This window comes from Pyrus communis, chromosome 11, assembly GCF_041283825.1.
Source record: "Pyrus communis isolate YQ-2024b chromosome 11, ASM4128382v1, whole genome shotgun sequence".
Lineage (NCBI taxonomy): Eukaryota > Viridiplantae > Streptophyta > Magnoliopsida > Rosales > Rosaceae > Pyrus > Pyrus communis.
Window position 1 is genome coordinate 30,934,672 of NC_142575.1, and position 18,583 is coordinate 30,953,254.

Genomic DNA, 18,583 nt, shown 5'->3' on the forward strand with positions numbered 1-18,583 from the left:
AAAAATTTAACTTAATCCGAAACTATTTGCCTATTTAATTATCAAGATCAAATTTTATTGTTTATTATATAACAAAATATTCGTTCATTTCTTTGAACCCAATTAGATGTGTTAAATATTTCTGATTTGGCTAATATTTTGTAAGAATGATCTATGAGGTACAACTTAAAAAATAGACGGTTCAGATCGTTAAAGTTCGATGTGGTGTGGACCCCACAACTAATCCCTATTTTTATAATGGCGTAATGGCCATATTTGCCACACTTGTTGCAATTTCCTTTTTGTTTTGGGTTTTTGGAATGGATTTTTCGGGAGAGTATCCTCTTCCACTTGTTGATTTTGGGTTTTTCATAAAACCTATTAGTATCAAGATGTTTATTTTTGGATTTGTATTTACTTTATTTGGGATAAGATTTATCTGAGTACTTGTTGGAGTACTTATGATAAACCTGAGATTTTTTCTTTTTGTTTAAAGGAGCAATAGGAGGTAATCCATATTGTTCACAAAACGTTCCTAGCTCATACTTGGCGATGGATTTATCTTTGTTAACTTGTTTTGAAATTTTCATATCGATACACATTATATATTTATATATATATATATATATATATATATCAGTAAACACATGAAAAATTAGTAACTAAAATACAGAACTTTAATTCTCATAATTTATTAATTCATGAAAATAAAAAATAAAAATAATTTCAACGTATTAAAATCAAAACTCAGAACATTTTACCTCTATGTTGTGCCTAGTTTAGCAGCTAAAATGACGAGAATGCTCTTTGAAAAAGGCGCACGTTTTTGACGCGTGCCATTGTTTAATAGAAAAGTGGATTTAAATGGATGAGGGTGGCAAATTGTAAACAATATGAAGAATGAGCACTTAACTGTTAATTTGTATAGTTAAGGCGCTGACTGGGAAAATATTAAGGGGCCACTGATGCAAATTCCCCAAACCTCATTGTCCTATTTGTCCAGCGGTAAAACCGACCCGAAATGAACTCATTCAACTATTCAAGCATCCAGGAGAGAGAGAGGGAGAGAGAGATGACGACGATACGCAGATTCTGCTGCAATGATCTTCTTCGATTCAGCTCTGTGAATCTCGACCACCTCACTGAAACCGTAAAGTTCTCTCCTTTTTCTTCTCCAATTTCCTGAAATTGTTGTGCAAATTTCTAATAAATCTGGTGATTTTGCAGTTCAATATGTCGTTTTACATGACGTATTTGGCGAGATGGCCCGACTACTTTCACGTTGCCGAAGCACCTGGACACCGAATCATGGGTTACAGTAAGCACACCAAATCTCTCTCAAATTCGCTTTCGCCCCTGCAAATTTACATTTGTTTTATTTTCCGTAATTACAAATTCTATCTTGCAATCCCGTTTGTTAATGGTCGAAAGTTTTGAATTTTAAGTATAAAAATGGAGGGTTAATGACTGAATAAGAAGTTGGGAACTTAGGAGTAAGCTTTTTCTTCTATGCTAGATTTGGGTGAAAAGAACATTGTACTTTAATTAGCACTTCACTTGGTATACAAGTTCCGTTTCGTTTCTCTGTCGTAAAATTACTAAGTTTGTTGTGTCGATGTTGGTATAAAGTTGTTTACTTGGTTGGACCAACTACCAAGGTTGTGGGAGTAGAGGTTTCAGATTAAGAAATGGGTCCTTGTTGTTTAGGGTACGGGGTGTGCTAAGAATCAAATTTTGCGCAGCATTTTATTGAGCATCTGGGATAGGTTTGTATGACCGATTGTTCTAAAAAGCGGTGTTATGAGGCGTGTGAGATGTTCACTCATTTATTCATTCAGGTTAGGTAAGAATAGAGGTTGGATGTTGCCACTGGGCAACCGTTTGTTGGCTTTCTTCTCGAGCTAATGTGATTAGCTTCTCTTTCTCTTTTCCTTCTAAGCTTTGTTTTTAGTTTTGATAGGTGTATAAATAGCTATCTGGTTTTGATTTGATTGCAGTTATGGGAAAGGTTGAGGGGCAAGGTGAGTCATGGCATGGTCATGTAACTGCGGTAACCGTTTCTCCAGAATATCGCAGGCAGCAACTGGCCAAGAAGCTCATGAACTTGCTTGAAGAATTCAGCGATAAGATGTAAGAGGGGCATACCTTGATTAAGATTAACTTTCAATTCATATATCAATAGTTTTCTTTGTATGGAGTAGAAACTTGGGCATCTTCTTGCACAAATCATTATTTTGCAAATTGCAATAATGGAAAACCTGATCATAGTTTTTCTTAACACGCTCAGACATGTTGATAGGTGAAATGATCCTATGACTATTATGACGTCTGTTTTTTTTATGTTGTTCTATCTTATCGAAGTGAGCATTGAATTCTCCACCATCTTTTGAGTCTCGTAGCATTTCATCTTCTGAATCAGTTTTTAGGTTGAGAACAATATGAAGTGTTACCGGGTTGTGTGTAATTTTTCAGTCTTTTTCATATATGCATCAGCTCTTTAACGAGAAGTTTCTTTTGGCAGTGATAAGGGATACTTTGTTGATCTTTTTGTGAGAGCATCAAACACCCCTGCCATAAAGATGTATGAAAAGGTAATGTTTCATTAACTGTAGAGATGGTTTGCATTGTATTGTCAACCAAAATTGAAATGAGCGGAAAGTAGGTTCCCTGTATTTCTAGCGTACTTTCCATTTTTACGATTTCGTTAGGAGGATCTTGTTTGTTGTACAGATATGAAAATAATTCCTTGAACATCAATATAAGAATGGGAACCTTTTGAGAACTCCATGTGGAACATAAGTATATGATTCGGGGGTTCTATGTGAGTTTTGTGGGAGCCAGACATGGATTGACTTGGATATTTCTGGAATTTCCTTTGGGACAAGTGATGCTCATTATCTATCTTGTTTTCTGCTTTTATTTTTTCCCACAGCTTGGTTATGTAATCTATAGACGAGTGCTACGGTACTATTCAGGGGATGAAGATGGGTTAGGTGAGTCGCCCCCATCCAAATTACAATGCTCGTAACTTCTTTATGTTAAACTGTGTGGCCTCTCACCTATTGTGATTGTGCCTGTTTCAGATATGAGGAAAGCATTATCTCGGGACGTTGAAAAGAAGTCAATCATTCCCCTCAAAAGGCCAGTTACTCCTGACGAATTAGAGTATGACTAAATCTGTTTTCTCCTGCTAAGTGTTATGATGATGATGCGTTACATTGTGCTTATGGCTTTTTGTGAAACTGAGGATCCCAGTGTGTGATTTGGATGAATATTACACTAAAACGTAGCGGATTTGTTACAATTTTGTTATTGGGTGATTGCACCATGTGGCCTCCCTACTGAAGATTATCTCGTGTATTAGCGGTTTCAAAACCTCTGAAGCATCTCATTTAAAATAAATTTTTCTCCAAATTTAACTTAGAAAAGAGAGGAGAAGGGGAAAAAAAAATCTCCAAATTTGGATTCGATGTGTACAAAATCGATTTCATTTGATTAGGCGGAAGTCCATCGAGATGATTGGGAAGTGGGTTGCTGCAACTGAAATGTTGAGATCCAGTCCAAATGAGTTGCCCGTAAATCTTGTTTATTTGGCACTTTTTACCTTTTAGGAAACCTAGCCTAAGCTAAATGGGCTAAATGTTATGTCTCCTACGGTCCAACCAAAACGCCTAGAATCCCTTTTCATTTGACTTTCATGGAAGAAAAAGAAGATGAAATTGCTTGTGATAGAAATCCAGGTAGGAACAAGTTGATAGGATCCCCATTTTACGTGCTCATGGACCTTTTGTGGAGAAATTCTTTGGTTTGGCAGGTGGAACATGTATATGTCTGGCCATACACACAAATAGAGAGACCACTCTATTTTTATAGTAACATGTAGTGTACAAATAGAGAGACCGTTATATCTCACAAATTGTATAGTGACATGTAGTGTACCATCTAGTGTGCTGGTTACACTGAAAAATCTCTCCATACACACAAATAGAGAGCCCTCTCTACATTGAGGTCCTAATAGCCTCTATGTTGGTCCCACTCTTGATGCAAGGGGTATTGTTGAGTGGCCGGACAGGTCACGCGGTCCACGCGTCAGACCCATGAATACCATATCTCCCTCTCGTGGGGGGCCTAAAAAAGGAAGAGGGAAATGGGATTTCTTTTTATTGTCATATTTGGCTAAGGGTGTGCTGTGCACCCACCATGTTGCGGGAGGTGGGCGGAAATGACATGTTTGCCGCTTGCGCAACAAAGTAGCAACTGAAGATATGCCTCACGTGCCCTCGTCATGATCCAAATTGAACCAACCATCAAAAGCCACAAAGCAAGATATGGGGGATTTTTGGGGTGGTGAAGCACTTTTGCCGAACTGGGTTAATCTCCAAAAGCATGGTCATATTGCTTTTGGCGTCTCATGCTTCTGATACTCAAAATCTTCCTCCTGCTTTTTTTTCCCATTCAAAGCTCTTATAGCCCATTGTCATTGTCTGTCGTGGCCCTCAGATCAGATCACACTTCCGCGGTTCCACTACATGCACACCCACCATCCAATCTCGTCAGGTGCTTTTTTGGATTAAGATAAAAAAAAAAAAAGAAGGGAGTACATTTTAAGGACTCCATTCCATGATTGAACTCAACCACGGAGGGACATCATGATGCCAACCATCGATCTATGCTCTCTCTATACCTTATGTCTTTGCTTTGGTAGACCCTTCTTGCCTTTACATTCATGGGACCTCACTTCTTGATGTGATATGACTGCCATTTAGGAGAGATTATACCCTACAATCGGAATTGGGGATACGTAGCCTTGCGTTATAAGATGTTATTTAGCAGAGAATTTGCTCTACACGTATGTCTACAACACTCGTTATGTGCATTACCTCTTTAGATAATAGATCTTAAGATGTGAGATGTGGGGATTCGGTGAATTTCCACCTCTGGGTGAAGGCCAATCCAGGAACTGTTTCATGGGTTATGTATGCAAATATTGTCCGCCATTGTTAATATGCTTACACGTAGCAGGAAACCATTAAACCAAGGGAGTTTTAACGAAAATCCCATGGTACTGTTCACTTTAACGAAAAACCCTATTTTTGCACTAAAAAGTCAATCCTGGTACTATTCACTTTACCCTTTATTTTGTCCTTATCATTAAAACTCAAAGTTTTCAAGCCATTTTCATTAGTTTTCTTTTAAACCAACAGGTATGAAAGATATCAAACTCCTTACAGAACTAAACTATTTGTCCAGTAACCACATTTGTGCAAACCACCGTATATACGATCCTCACTGAGATTGGCTGCTTCGAAAAATATCAGCTTTAGGTATTCATGCTAACAATATATGTTGAAAATTCTTCAGTTCTTTTTCCGTGTTTGGATTCGACTTGAGTTGACGTTTTCCTGGAGAGTGTGAGAGTGTTTGTCTTGGCTATTTTTGCTTTGGTATTCATGTGCTAGTTAAGCTCGTAATTAACAGTTTGTTTACTCACTAATCATGGTTGCTTTTACCACAGTTTTATTAATTTGGTTGAAATTGATGAACTCATTTTTTTATGATAATTTTCATTTGGTTTGCCGCAGGGGTTTGATGGACAGACAACAATGTCTATCTCATTCGATGTGTCCATCACCTTTTGTGTTTTGTGTTTCTGCCCTTACTTGTTTATATTTATTCTATAATTTGTAATTATTGATCTTGATGCATGCATGGTGCATTATTTTGCTTCTCATTTTAATCCCATCATGCAAGTCTTCATTCCTTGGACAGTTGAATTAGCTCTAATAATTTTTTTAGCTTTAACTCCCGTGACAACTGTTAATGTTAGTGAGACTTCAAGATCAAATTCTATAATAAGTCCTGAAACAACGTCGGGTAAATAACATCGGGTGTAATAATAGTCGAGCCTAAGGATTGTTCTCTTTTAAGTTTGTAAGTGTTTTTTACTGTGAAACCCTAAAACCGTGTTTAAAGTGTTGTCGTGAAAGGGAACAGCCCTAATTTTTCCTTCTTCACTTTCATTGTTTCTCCCCCGTTGTGATTGAGGAACACATCAGATACCACACAAAAACAAAGAACATGCGCAATGACTTACTTTTACTTCCCTTTCTGGGTTGAACTGAGTACAAATGCAATGACTAAAAGAGGCATTGCTCTGGGGCCTAATCTTATACACAACAATCAGAATACTCTCTCGAACAGTACTTTGGTAAGGTGGCCATTGATTGTTCCAGGATCCGAGCATGCAGAGTAGTAAAAGCTCCTTGCAACCGTGAAAAAGGTTTGCTTGACCGAAGATTCTATGGCACCATTTAAAGGCTTTTGCAGCACCATTTGCACAAGCTGCTGCATATCCGGTTCGATTTCCTGAGTTGTCTTGATGTAGCTGCCGTTTTCATTCACCTGAGAAAATAAAAGAGAAAAAAAAAAATATAAAAACAGCCTGATAACATAAAACGTGGAGAAAGGAGCGAGCTAACCCTAATGCAGAAATAGGTTTAATTTTCTGACCTTATGGTTTTGGTTTTGGTAGCAGCGAAGTTTGTTACAAACTGTGTTGGTGATCTTGAAAAGTTGCTCATGCTCTGGACTGGACAACAACAGCCCGTCTGAAGGCAAAAGGCCGGCGGTTTGATTTATCATTTCGACCAGCAACTCGGCTTCATCTTGGTGCACATCTCCTTTCTCTTGCCACTTCAGAAGCCACTTTTCCCACTGCATTTTGATTAAAAAGGAAAAAACAGAAGAAAAAAATCAAAATTAAAGTTTTAGCTAGGGATCAGTAGAAATGTTTAATTTCAATAGTTGGGTAATGCACATAGAGATTTGGCAGCCAAACAAAGCCTAAAAAAAGTGGATGTTTTGCTAGAAACTCACAGCTTGGCGTAGAGGGTGGCTGATGTCTTGGCCATGCGCCACCATGGCGTCCAACGAGAGGCAGTGTAGGGTTGTCAGCAAGATCTCAATGAGTCCCTGCCCTTTCTTGTTGGTATTCATCTTCCTGTAACACAAGCCACATGTAAATCTGCCTCATCCAAAATGCCTAAAACTCTTCCACGACAACGGAAAATACAAGGGTCGTTATTCTATGTACGCAATTATTCCTTGTAGACAAATAACAATTTAATACGCAAAAATAGCGAAGTAGTGTTTCTCGACAACAACCATAGTGGGTATCAGTAGCTTCCATCATGTGATGCAGAAAGTAATAATTGGTAACATGGATGGTGTGCATTATTACTAGATCTAAATCTTGGGACTTCCACTTTTGCGTAGATTATTTGGTGCTTTGTATGACACTATTATTTGGTCAAAGATTTGTCTGTGTTTACCTAGTAGCCTTTTGTTGGGTACCCTAGCAATGAACCCTACTTTTGGAATTGGCACAAATGTGTCTGGCAGATGAATAAGACACCAAGAGACCAAACAACAATTGTATAACATTTACTTACCTAGTTTTGAATTCATGTACAAAGGCCTTCCTTTGCTCAGAAGTTCTTTCTCTGAAATGAGACCCAATTGTCTCAGTTAACGACGTCGTTTTAGCCCATGCAAGTCGTTCGTTGGCTCTTTCCGGCTCGAAAATACTTGATGCCGCAACAAAATAAGCCATGAGGAGGCTTCTTGTGCTCAATCCATAGTTTTCAAGTTTACATTCAGCGTACCACCTGCATATATATGTCGTAATTTAATATCGTATACATGCAAAAAAATCAAGTTCCAAAAATTAATAATAATTTTCTATTCATAAATATAATATTATTAGGTTTTATACTTTTGAATGTTGTCCCATTCGATCAGATGCAGTGCTTGGCAATTGTTGTAATCCAGTTTTGCCAGGTCGAGATACAAATTGTTGTTTACGTAAGGCATCCTAGAACCAAACAAGTCGTTAGATTCCAAGTTCAAAATTATTAGAAAATATCAAATAATTAATTGAAATAATTAGTTAATAATTAACTATTCATTCGGGTAGTCCTATATGCTGTCCCCTTACGGGGGCAGATCATCTGTTTGATTTTTTTTTTTTGTTGAGTATATCGATATTTTTTACATTAAAGAGTGAAAGTTTGGTTAAACTACACAATAGGCAGCCTAATTTGGTATTGAATTCGCTATCCACGACATTCGAACCTAAGACCTCTCACTTCTAAGTGAAGAGGAATACCATCAGACCGTAGTACTTAGTGACATTTGTTTGATTAATTAAAAATACCTGTAGAGAGTCTTGCCAATCCAGACGTCATCACGGCCACCGTACTGCTGGATGTAGAATCTGGTCTCCAGCCGAGGTAAGCTCGCATACCATGGAACATCTAGTGCGTACCCAACCTGTTTGATTTGCCCTCTCTCTTTAGAATATTCTTATTATATTTTTGGAGAGTACAATAAGACACGCATAAATCTTAATAAAAAGACAAATCGCGGTTGTAAGTTGCTTTACACATCGCAAAGGGACGTTATTATTTTTCGGGTATATTTTCATATTCTAATATGAGTAAGACGACAATCTTAATGTAACTAGAGTATAATATCAACTTTTTTTTTTCTGACCCTTTCTCTTTAGAATACTCTTATTTATTTTTGGAAAGTAGGATATATGGAACATACGTATATGTATACTCTTTCGCATTCTTTAAAGGAAGTTTGTGATAGCAATATGTGACATTACAAATTTTATATTATAATATAAACAGACAACAAGTTTAATATTTACTGTCAGTAATGTAACTAGAGTATAACATGAATAAAAGGTTTTGTGTTATAAAGTAAATTGGTAGCATATACCGCATAAAAATATGACCTTAACGGAAAATTGCTTGGCATCTTATTGATTTCTTTTACTGAAAAGTAAATTTGGAATTCGACCCGAAATTGAAATGAAAAGACTGAAACGCCCCTCTATTGCTCTCATTAAAAATGAACTAATTTGGAAAATTGATGTTTTATATATACCTCGCCGGGCAAGTCCTTCGTGATGATCCATTTGTCCAGCAGCTCATTAGAAGCTTGTTTTTCCCTCAGAAATTTGGTTGAAAAGTCCTTAGCTTCCTTAAGGATTGTCTCTCCCGGGAACATCACCTGACTAGCCCTAAGCAAGTTGTACATTCCAGTCACAGCTTGTGTGGATTGCCCAACCAAGCAGATGAATTCATTGCCCTTCTTGAAATGCTTAAACACATCTGTCCTCATTACCAAATTAGGTTGATTAACAAGATTTGTTAACTAAACCAACGAAAGTAGAAACATATATACCTTTACCTATGCATGCAGATTGTTACAGTAATATTACTACACATGGCGTAACAAAACTTACCAGGAGACACTTGGTGGCCATGCAACCTGAGTAGTCTGAATGCCATGGCTGTGTCATCAATATCCTGAACCTCCGAATTTCTTGCCCAACAAATTCCTTTCTCAGTCCAATATCTATAACAGAAAATATATTTGTTAATTTTATTTATACGCTATGCGACAATGAGACAGTCAAGCTGAAAAACTAGTCAAATTAATGTAAGTTGTCGAGCGCACCTGCTTACGTAATTAATACATTCCTTAAGCTGCGGCTCGAAATACCTAGAGATTCCCAAGCGCTGCAGACGATCCACAACCCATACGTGTTCGAACAAGTCAACTGGGTATACATTAGGTACTGAAATAAAATAGAAGAAGGTAATTAGGGTCATCATTCGGCTCGAGAGGCCAACTTTGGTCAGCGAAGTCACAAATGGCATGCATGCTGTTAAACTGTTAAACAGATTTTTGGATAATACTATTTATTTGCACGCAAAACTGACACACTTGCTTACCTCCGCCGTTGAACTTGCGAACAGCTTTGGACAAATAATTCATGCAGTTGGGGTTTTTGGTTTGCATGAGTGCATAGGCAGTGGAGGCTGGGGAGAACAAGAAAGAGCCGTCTTGGGACTGCAGTTTTAGAAGTTTTTCCCAGTCCAAACCTGCCATTCCTTCCAAGCTGTGGAGAAGTGTTGTGGGCACTTTGTGCATTATTTCCCTCGGTATCCTATTCCCCATACACGCGCACACCCAGGATTAATAATTACACCATGTACAAAAGTTCACAGACACCCAGCAGACCAAATTATAATATATCCACAGTGGATAATGTTTCTTTATAATTAATTTGAAAAATAACAAACTTAAAAATTCCAAAAGTTTATGAGACTTGTGTGCTATGTACCTTGTGAGCTTTAGATCTCTCATGGCGTAAATCTCATGCAACACAGCACAATCATCAGGCACGCCCAGGTTTAAACTCCTAGCCATTTCGAGAACCGAAGGAAAAGCTACTTCGAACCCGATCGGCATGTGTTCGGCATTCTCGTTGCCAAGCTTGCTTATGTTCTTCTTGAAATACGTCATTCCTACGTGTACATCGGCCAAAAAAAAAAAAAAGGGTCACAGTAGATGACCCAAAAATGACCGGATAAGATTCCAAACTAGTCGTTAGCGCTGTATTGACTTATTGACCGGTTAGTTAGCGGTTACCTTTTTCGCACTTGTCAGGATGAACGTTCCATGATTTGAGTGCGACAACGCAAGCTATGGTGTTGATGATGCGATCATGAGCAGTGAAGATCTCACTATCTCCCCAAGAACCATCTGGGAGTTGGTTGTTGGCAATCCACTGGAGGCTGGATGGGAACTGTGGCAAGCCACTTCTTTCGACATCCTCCACTAACGCCACCCAAGCGGTGTCGTACGCCGAAATAGTAATCTCTCCGTCATCCATCGACTCCACCATCGATTTGATGGTCTCCACATGTTGCTTGATCTTATTAATTTGTCCAAAATCCTTTCTCAAAACAAAAAGGAAAAATCAGAAAAATAGAAGAAAAAAATTGAAGTTGAAAGAAAGGTAAAATATTGTTGAAAGTAGAAATGTAGTTTTGTTAGTACCTCAGGAGCTTCGTCTCCTTCTATGTCATCCTCCACAATCTCATGCCACTTTATCACTGGCAGACCATTTTGCAACACGTCTGCATATTCTGATCGTACATAGATAAGGATATATAAAACTGTATGTATATATTTACGAAGCAACCACAGTAAAAAGTAAAAAAAAAATGTAAAAAAAGGAAAGAAATAATAGAAGTATAAAAGAATACTATAGCATGATCACCTTGAGTGCGGGATTTGGAAACCGCACTGCATTTGGATCGAAAATCTCTTTTGCCATTAGCGCCAAATAGCCAAACACCTGTAAGGAAAGGTGGTGAAAACTTAATTACTGTAACGGAAATAACATTAATTGGATAAATGAAATTTAATTACTGTGACGTAAATCACGTAAATGGGACAAAGACAAAGGTCTAATGCAAAGAAACGGTCGCAGAGAGTATGTGGCAGTTGCTTGCATGGTGAAATATACGAGGTTTTGCCAAATACAGAGGAGAATCCAAGACAGCACACCTCATGGAAGTTCAAGAAAAAGAAGACACAGAAAAGAAGAAGACAGCTTCTAGCTATCTCTAAAGAGAAGATCGTATTCAAGAACAGAGTCTAATACAACAAAATAATATATGAGAGAAGTTCATAACTACAATTAGCAAGATTTTTTGTGATAAAACACCAAACTATTAAAACTCAAAAAATGATCGGAATTTGAGAAGATCTTCCTCTGCATGCAAGCCGTGAAACAAAGAAAGTCCAACCAGTTTTTTCTTGAATTTTCTGGGGAACCAAACATACATGGAAGAAAATGGGAAGGAAAATGAAAAGAAAATGATGAGAAAACAAGATCGATCGGAACAACCAGAGATCGACAATCTTGTAGATGTTTAAATAAAACCCAGTAGGGAATTTAAAAGAAAACAAGGTAAAAGTGATCATATGGCTGAGAAAAAGGGTAGAAAATAGAAAAGGTCTGGAAGTATTTTTCTATCTTTTGTTTTTTTTCTCTGTAGGGAAAAAAGAAAGCAAAGATGTGTGGGTCGGAGAGAAACTTAAAAAAACAATAAAATAGATTATGCAAAAAATGAAAAGTTTTGGGAACTCACCCGATAAATATTTTGGTTGATTAAAGGCAGAGAAGGATGAGGTGGTGGGTCGAAGAGTTAGAGGAAGTGCAGAGAGAAAAAGTTGGGTGGAATGAGAAGACATGATGATGGTGGGGAAATTGTGGTTTGCTGCGTGGAGGAAGTAGAAGTAGCGAAAATATGATAGAGAGAGAGAGAGAGAGAGAGAGAGAGAGGACAGGAAGGGACTTCCCAAGAGATTCCTGCTAGGAGGAAGGTATCATCCACATCCAAGAGAAATATGGAATTGAGGGCAGTACTGCCCTTTTATTTTATTTAGGGTTGGTGATCGTTTCAAATTTAGAAAAATGTTTGGTCACATAAAACTTCATATGGGGGAGATTTATTTAAACGGGAATGTATCATATAGTTTGTATTTTTTGTGGAAATTAATACCTGAAATTTCCAATTAGCTCAATGAATATTATCCACCATTAATTCATGAACAGTCACATTTGGATGAATATACCGGAAAATTGCATAGATTCCAAAGATTCATTTTACCTGGTCAATTTTAAACAGTATCTAATTCATATATATAAGGCTAAAAAGTGAAGCTTTCATAATATTCAAATTGCTCTTCTCTTATTAAAATTTCATTAAAAAAAACAATATAAAAAAACTATGGAGAATGGTTAATAAATTTATTATTATTTTAAATTATATTTTAGTAAAAATAATAATATCAAAGATAATAAGAAAAAAAATTAAAACAAGAAAAGTAAAAAATAAAAACGAGCGAGTGTGTGGCAATTGAGGCTATAAAAAACATTGTATAATGCCTAGTCGATTTTAAATAGTATCTAATTAATCATAAATACCGTATATGGTATATCTCGTATGACCCAAGAAAAAAAACATTGTAACTACTCTAATGCTGTTTTATATATTTTCTCGTAAATATGGCAACATAATTTGCATAACCACATGAAGAGCATGGACCAACCTTTTTTTAGTCTCATATGAAAAATTTGAAACATAAAGAAACATTATTAATACGCAATCATATATAGTATATATAGATACACAAACCTTACTCCACGATGTTAAAGATTAAGAGAAAACTAGAAGGAGATAAGATATCGGATATGGGAATTGGCATGAATGAATGAAAAAAAAATGGATATGGGCTTCTCCATCTTTCCCTTTCATGGCTCCTAATTGCAAAAGCATATCATGGAAAGAAATTTTGTTTTCAATGTTATATGGAGATCTTGTTATTCCAATTTTATAATAATTAGTAGCCATATTTAATTTTTCAATTTTGTAACCCTTATAAAATCAAAACAAAAGAAATCAAAATACCTACCATATGAAGTGCATATATTATATATGCAGCTAAGATATTATTGTTTGTTTGAATTTCGAATGAGGCAGAAAAATATGTGGATGGGGTATTATAGGAAAAGAAAAGAACCATAAAACCTTATAAAAACAAATAAAATATGAGGTGGAATATGCATGCTGACATGGACATGAGGTTAAGGGATTGAATTTAATTTTTAATCTAAAAAGTTGGTCCACTTAATTAGAATTTTTTATTTATTTGTGTTCTGTTAGGTCCCACCATCCTCATTTAACTAAGAATGAAATTTTTTATCAAATTATCGCACTAACCGAATTACCAACTGTATCATACTAAATATGTACCAAAATTTTATACCAATTGGTAATGATAATGTATTTGTACCGAACTGTACATTTTCAGTTTGATAATAATGTTTACAACCATTAACGATCGTATACCATACCGCACGGGTATTATATAATATTAGTAGACATTTAAAATTCATATATATATATATATATATATATATATTTTTTTTTTTGGAAACTTAGAATTCATATGTTTTCTACTTGTTATTAACTAAATTTTGCACAACCAAAATAAATTCCATTTTTTCTTTCTCGTCTATTTGGTGTTTTTTTTTTTTTTTTTTTTTTTTTTTTTTAACCAAAAGTTACTTTACTTTAAAATAAGCAATAAAAAGTGTTTGGTAAAAATAAAATATTTTGATTATTTTTTAAAGCAATGACTTCTAGACAACAACTTTTAAAAGTAGCATGTATATTGTTTTTAAAAGATTCTTTTGTAAAATCGGCATTGAGCCTTCAATAAGTATTTAACTCATGTATACCCTCATTAATTTTTAAAAATGACATCATTTATCATTCTACATGTACTTGTCCTCCTTTGGAGAATAAAGTGATTACCACCACCTACTACTCCATCACTAACCTTACATCATCATTATCATTACCACCACCACCACAGCTACCACCGCCGCCCCCACCACAAGTCACCACAACCACCACCACAACTGTCATTACCACCACCACTGCCAGTCATTACCATCGCCATAATTGTGAATTGGAGCTTTTTGGACGTGAATTGTTTACCACATGGATGCATAGAGAGTTGGATAACTAATACTTGTGGGTACTGACTAGCCTCGTAACCTTATTTTGTTTTGAGTGCATTATCTAGGTATACACCTTTCTTTAGTGCAAATAACGTTATAATTGATATGTCATGCACACAAGGTTTATATAAATAAATAGAACATTGTATTATAAGTTATAACTTAAAAAGATTGATAGCACTACAAATCACACCCAAAACTTAATTCAATCTTAGACCTAGTTGAGAATGCGACGTGGGTTCGAGATATGCTTGACCAAACTCGAGCTGTAAGCACTAAGCAGGAGGTTTCTTTCAACTTGTACTTGTCATGTTTTCTGAAGTCATATGGTTGTAGCCAATGCATGTCAATCAGAGTAGTAAGTCTTGGCCCCATGGAGTGGGGTGTATAATCATACCTTCCGACAGGTTAAGTTCCAAAAGGCAATAAATCCTTCTACACAGAACCAACAATGTATCTATTCTTGGTACCTCAACTCACGAAAAATTATTGTTGTTTCCAACTTTTTTATTTGTTATTATTATAGTAGGTATAGAATAATTATCTAAATTCACTATATAATTTAGGGATTGTTTAGAAGGGTTTTTAAAATGACTAAAAGTGATTTTGATGAAAATGTGTTTGGAATCAATCCTTAGTAAAAGAGGCAAATGAATCCTGAAAAGCACTTGAAGTGCTTTTGGAACCAAAAAACATTTTCTCTAAAACGCTTTCAGTCATTTTAAAATCACTTCCAAATTAGTCATGAATAGTGGATTATACTTCTCTCATTCTTTATAGGGTAAATGTTGGGGAGGCATGTGTTTAAAGGCTGCAGATCTGTTGTCCCCTTTTACATGTCTCTTTTGTGTCTCGTTTACTAATATTTCGACACATGTTCTCTAACTTAACTAAGAAATAACTCTGTTACACTATGTTTGGACGAGGGAAATAAACTTGGAACTTGGATAAAAGTCGGAATTTATAAATTGACATGCACCAATTCCCTTGTTTGGATTCATAAACATAGAAATTTAGAATTTCCGCGTTAAAAAAAATTGGAATTTAAGACGTCCAATTCTCAAGTTTAAATTACATGTAAATAGATGTCATTTTCCAATTTCTATGATTAAGAGTTTAAAAATAATAAAGTCGGTATTCAATTCTATTGTTTTTTTAAGGTTAACCAAATAAGAAAATTTATAAATTCTAGAAAATAAAATCTCGTTATTTCAATTTTCGCCATTTAAAAATTCCTAAGTAATTCAATGAGCCCAATTGAGCACAAGGCGAAAGCAACCCATCAAGACCCATTATACATCTTCAATGACTCATGGTGAAGAACCTTTTGGCAGTAACACCTGATCATAGAATTCCAAGACCAAGTCTCTCTCAGTCGTATTTTCAAACACCTTCTGCACTCTCAATCACCCATCTCCGCCATCAAAAATCAATCGCATTTCCCTTCCTCTTTCTTTCCGTTTCCGCTTCAACCGAATTCGATTTGTCGCCGTCTTCGTTTTCACTCTCATTAACTCGGCCTATCAGGGTTTGAGAAGAAAAATATGAGTTTCGCAGATGGCATCCAAGCGGATCTTCGTTCTCTCTCAGTAACTCGGCCTATCGTCGTCTTCGTTGTGTCTCATGGGTTTTGGTTATGGATTTTGATCTGGGGTTTTTGGTTAGGGATTTTGATCTATGGATTTTGATCTGAAGGAACTCAAAAATCTGTAGAAGGATCCTCCTGTGTTTGATTTTGTTTTTAATTTTTAAATGTCAAATAAAAACTTAACGGTGTTATCTCTCAGTTAAGTTAGAGGATATGTGTCAAAATATTAGTAAACGAGATACAAAGAAGACACGTAAAAGGGGACAGCGAATCTGCAGCCGTGTTTAAACCATATTTCGTAAACCATATGTAATTGCTGATAATTGAATTATTATTTAACTGTTGATTAACGTGCTCATTTATTATTGATGGCACGTCACAAGATTTGCATATTTGATCTAAAAATTTGGTCTACTTATAGCACTATCCCTCCAATAAATGGGGAAGTCATCTTTCTCATTTAGGCCTGGTTTGGTACTGAGGTGATTCTGAAAAATGTTGGTATCAAAAAAAGCTGGAAGCTGTTTTTGTGTTTGGTAAACATTCAGCTTCAGTTTTTTTTCACAGTTTTAGGTGAAAAAAAAAAGCCAAAAACAAGAAGCTGCAAAACCTAGCTTTGAAAAACTGGCTTTTTTTCACATCTGTTTTACATAAAAGTTTACCAAACACTATAATACTGCATTTTTTTTCTTTTCAAAAGCACTTTTACAAAAAAGTTTACCAAACACTCTGCTGCTTTATTTCACAGCTGCTTATTCTCACAGCACAGCAGAAGCATCTTTTTTTTCAAAGCACAACAATACCAAATCAGCTCTTAGTGTGATATTATTTAACTGTACAAACGTCATAGTCGAAATATTAATTATCTTTATTATTTAATATTATATAAAATTATCATTAAAAAAATATTCTATTTAAAGATCATTTATCTATCCAATATAAGTATCAAACAAATAGATGATTATGTAATTAGTATCATCCTCATGATGAATTTTCAATTATTATTTTTTATTTATTAGAATGATTAAACGGCATCTAAACCGATGAACTATTCTAAAAATACCTTCAGATGATGATAAAGAGAATATCATTTTCGATTATAATATTTTTACGGTGAAATAATGTCAAGTTATGAAAGTGAGAAAATATTGTAATTATTAGATACATTAAGGCATTGTCTTTTTATGAGAGATGCATTAAGCTTTGTTTAAGGACGTCTAATTAGTCAGTAACATAAATGAATAATTGATCACTTCCTTTGGGCGAGGTCAGATCCAGGGAGGAAAGAATTCAAAGCTTCGCAAGTCAGGCAGCAAGTAGATCACAAGATTTGACTTATGTCAAATGAGAAGTGAAAGATTATTATGTTTTGTTTTATATGTTTGTTTCCTGCATAGCATCCCATTCGTTTCTGATGATGAATATGCTTTTTTCCTCTTCTTTATTAATTTTCTTAAAAAAAACAAACACAAACAACAAAAGAATTTTAACTTAGGAACGAAGTATGACTAAATAAGTGTATACTCGTATTAAAATATAGTTACTAAAGAAGGTGTGTTCTACCATAAAATTAATTGGTAAAATGAAGAGTAGTGTTATCACTTGTAAGCACATGATGTGCTACATATGCAATGTTCTTTCTTTTTCCGATGTCGGATTGATATTCTCAATACATCACCTCACGTGTGGCGAATTTTCAAGTTTAGGACGTGGACAACAAAAATCAAGTAACGTGGGACACGTGTGACAATTGGGCTTAACACGAGGGACAACCTGACTTGATACCATAAAAGAAGTTGGGGTTCCATTATAAAATCAATTAGCAATATAGAAAGTAGTCTAATTACTTCAAGCACATGTTTTGACAATGAATCCCACATTGATGAGAAAATGGACCTGCATGAGATTATAAGTATATTAGGCTACTCCCCATATCTTTAATTGGTTTTATTGTGGAACTTCAACTTTTTTCATGGTATCAGAGCAAATTGTCCCACGTGTGAAGCCAAACTGTCACACACGCTCCACGTAACCCCGTTGTGTTGTCCACGTGTTAGGCTTGAAAATTCCTCACATGTGAAAGGGTGTTTGAGAATGAATCCTACATTGATGGGAGAAGGGACCTTGCATGGACTTATAAGTAAGTTTGCTATTCTTCATATTGACAATTGGTTTTATGGTGGAGCTTCAACATTCTTCAACATGCAAAATCCCTACTTTCCTCGATGTAGGTTGATACTCTCAACAATTACGTCCTTAAGAACTTAAGTGGTGTAACATTCCTTTTCTCAATGTAAAATTGATACTTTCAACAGTTACGTCGTTAAGAACTTAAGTGGTTGAGCTTTCATTTTTGTCTAATTGTTGTTTAAGAAAACAAACATAAAGAATTCCAACGCGTTTTTATCAATCTTTGTAATTTATTTAGGTTCATTTCCTTAATGCGTCGAAAATGAACAAATCGTTGGCCTCCGCTTCATGGCAAACATTAAAATTTGAGATCATTGAAACGAAAAATAAAAAAACAATGGAAAAAAGTTGTCACGTAGCAATAA

The 18,583-nt window shown here is 35.6% G+C and overlaps 2 protein-coding genes across 4 annotated transcripts; one reads left to right on the plus strand and one right to left on the minus strand.

Annotated features, from left to right (window-relative positions):
- Nucleotides 1–983: 983 nt before the first annotated feature.
- Nucleotides 984–3,291, plus strand: LOC137743428 (N-terminal acetyltransferase B complex catalytic subunit NAA20). Its single transcript, XM_068483316.2, has 6 exons — nt 984–1,129; nt 1,207–1,297; nt 1,977–2,109; nt 2,501–2,570; nt 2,912–2,972; nt 3,063–3,291. Exons 1-6 carry the CDS (start codon nt 1,001–1,003, stop codon nt 3,152–3,154), a joined length of 576 nt encoding a protein of 191 aa, XP_068339417.2. The 5' UTR covers nt 984–1,000; the 3' UTR covers nt 3,155–3,291.
- Nucleotides 3,292–6,058: 2,767 nt separating this feature from the next.
- GA1 (Terpenoid cyclases/Protein prenyltransferases superfamily protein) lies at nt 6,059–12,260 on the minus strand. Of its 3 annotated transcripts, none has more exons than XM_088680554.1 (15): nt 12,000–12,260; nt 11,123–11,200; nt 10,900–10,988; nt 10,489–10,795; nt 10,181–10,364; nt 9,789–10,003; nt 9,511–9,631; nt 9,296–9,408; nt 8,935–9,161; nt 8,195–8,310; nt 7,754–7,852; nt 7,431–7,646; nt 6,856–6,979; nt 6,490–6,693; nt 6,059–6,381 (listed from the first exon to the last, which is right to left on the minus strand). In XM_088680554.1, exons 1-15 carry the CDS (start codon nt 12,100–12,102, stop codon nt 6,160–6,162), a joined length of 2,418 nt encoding a protein of 805 aa, XP_088536680.1. In that variant the 5' UTR covers nt 12,103–12,260; the 3' UTR covers nt 6,059–6,159. The 3 variants fall into 3 exon arrangements, with proteins under 3 accessions (XP_088536680.1, XP_088536681.1, XP_068337207.2); XM_088680555.1 differs by having other exon boundaries at nt 10,900–10,979; nt 12,000–12,118; XM_068481106.2 differs by lacking the exon at nt 12,000–12,260 and adding an exon at nt 11,275–11,500.
- Between the last annotated feature and the right edge of the window lie 6,323 nt (nt 12,261–18,583).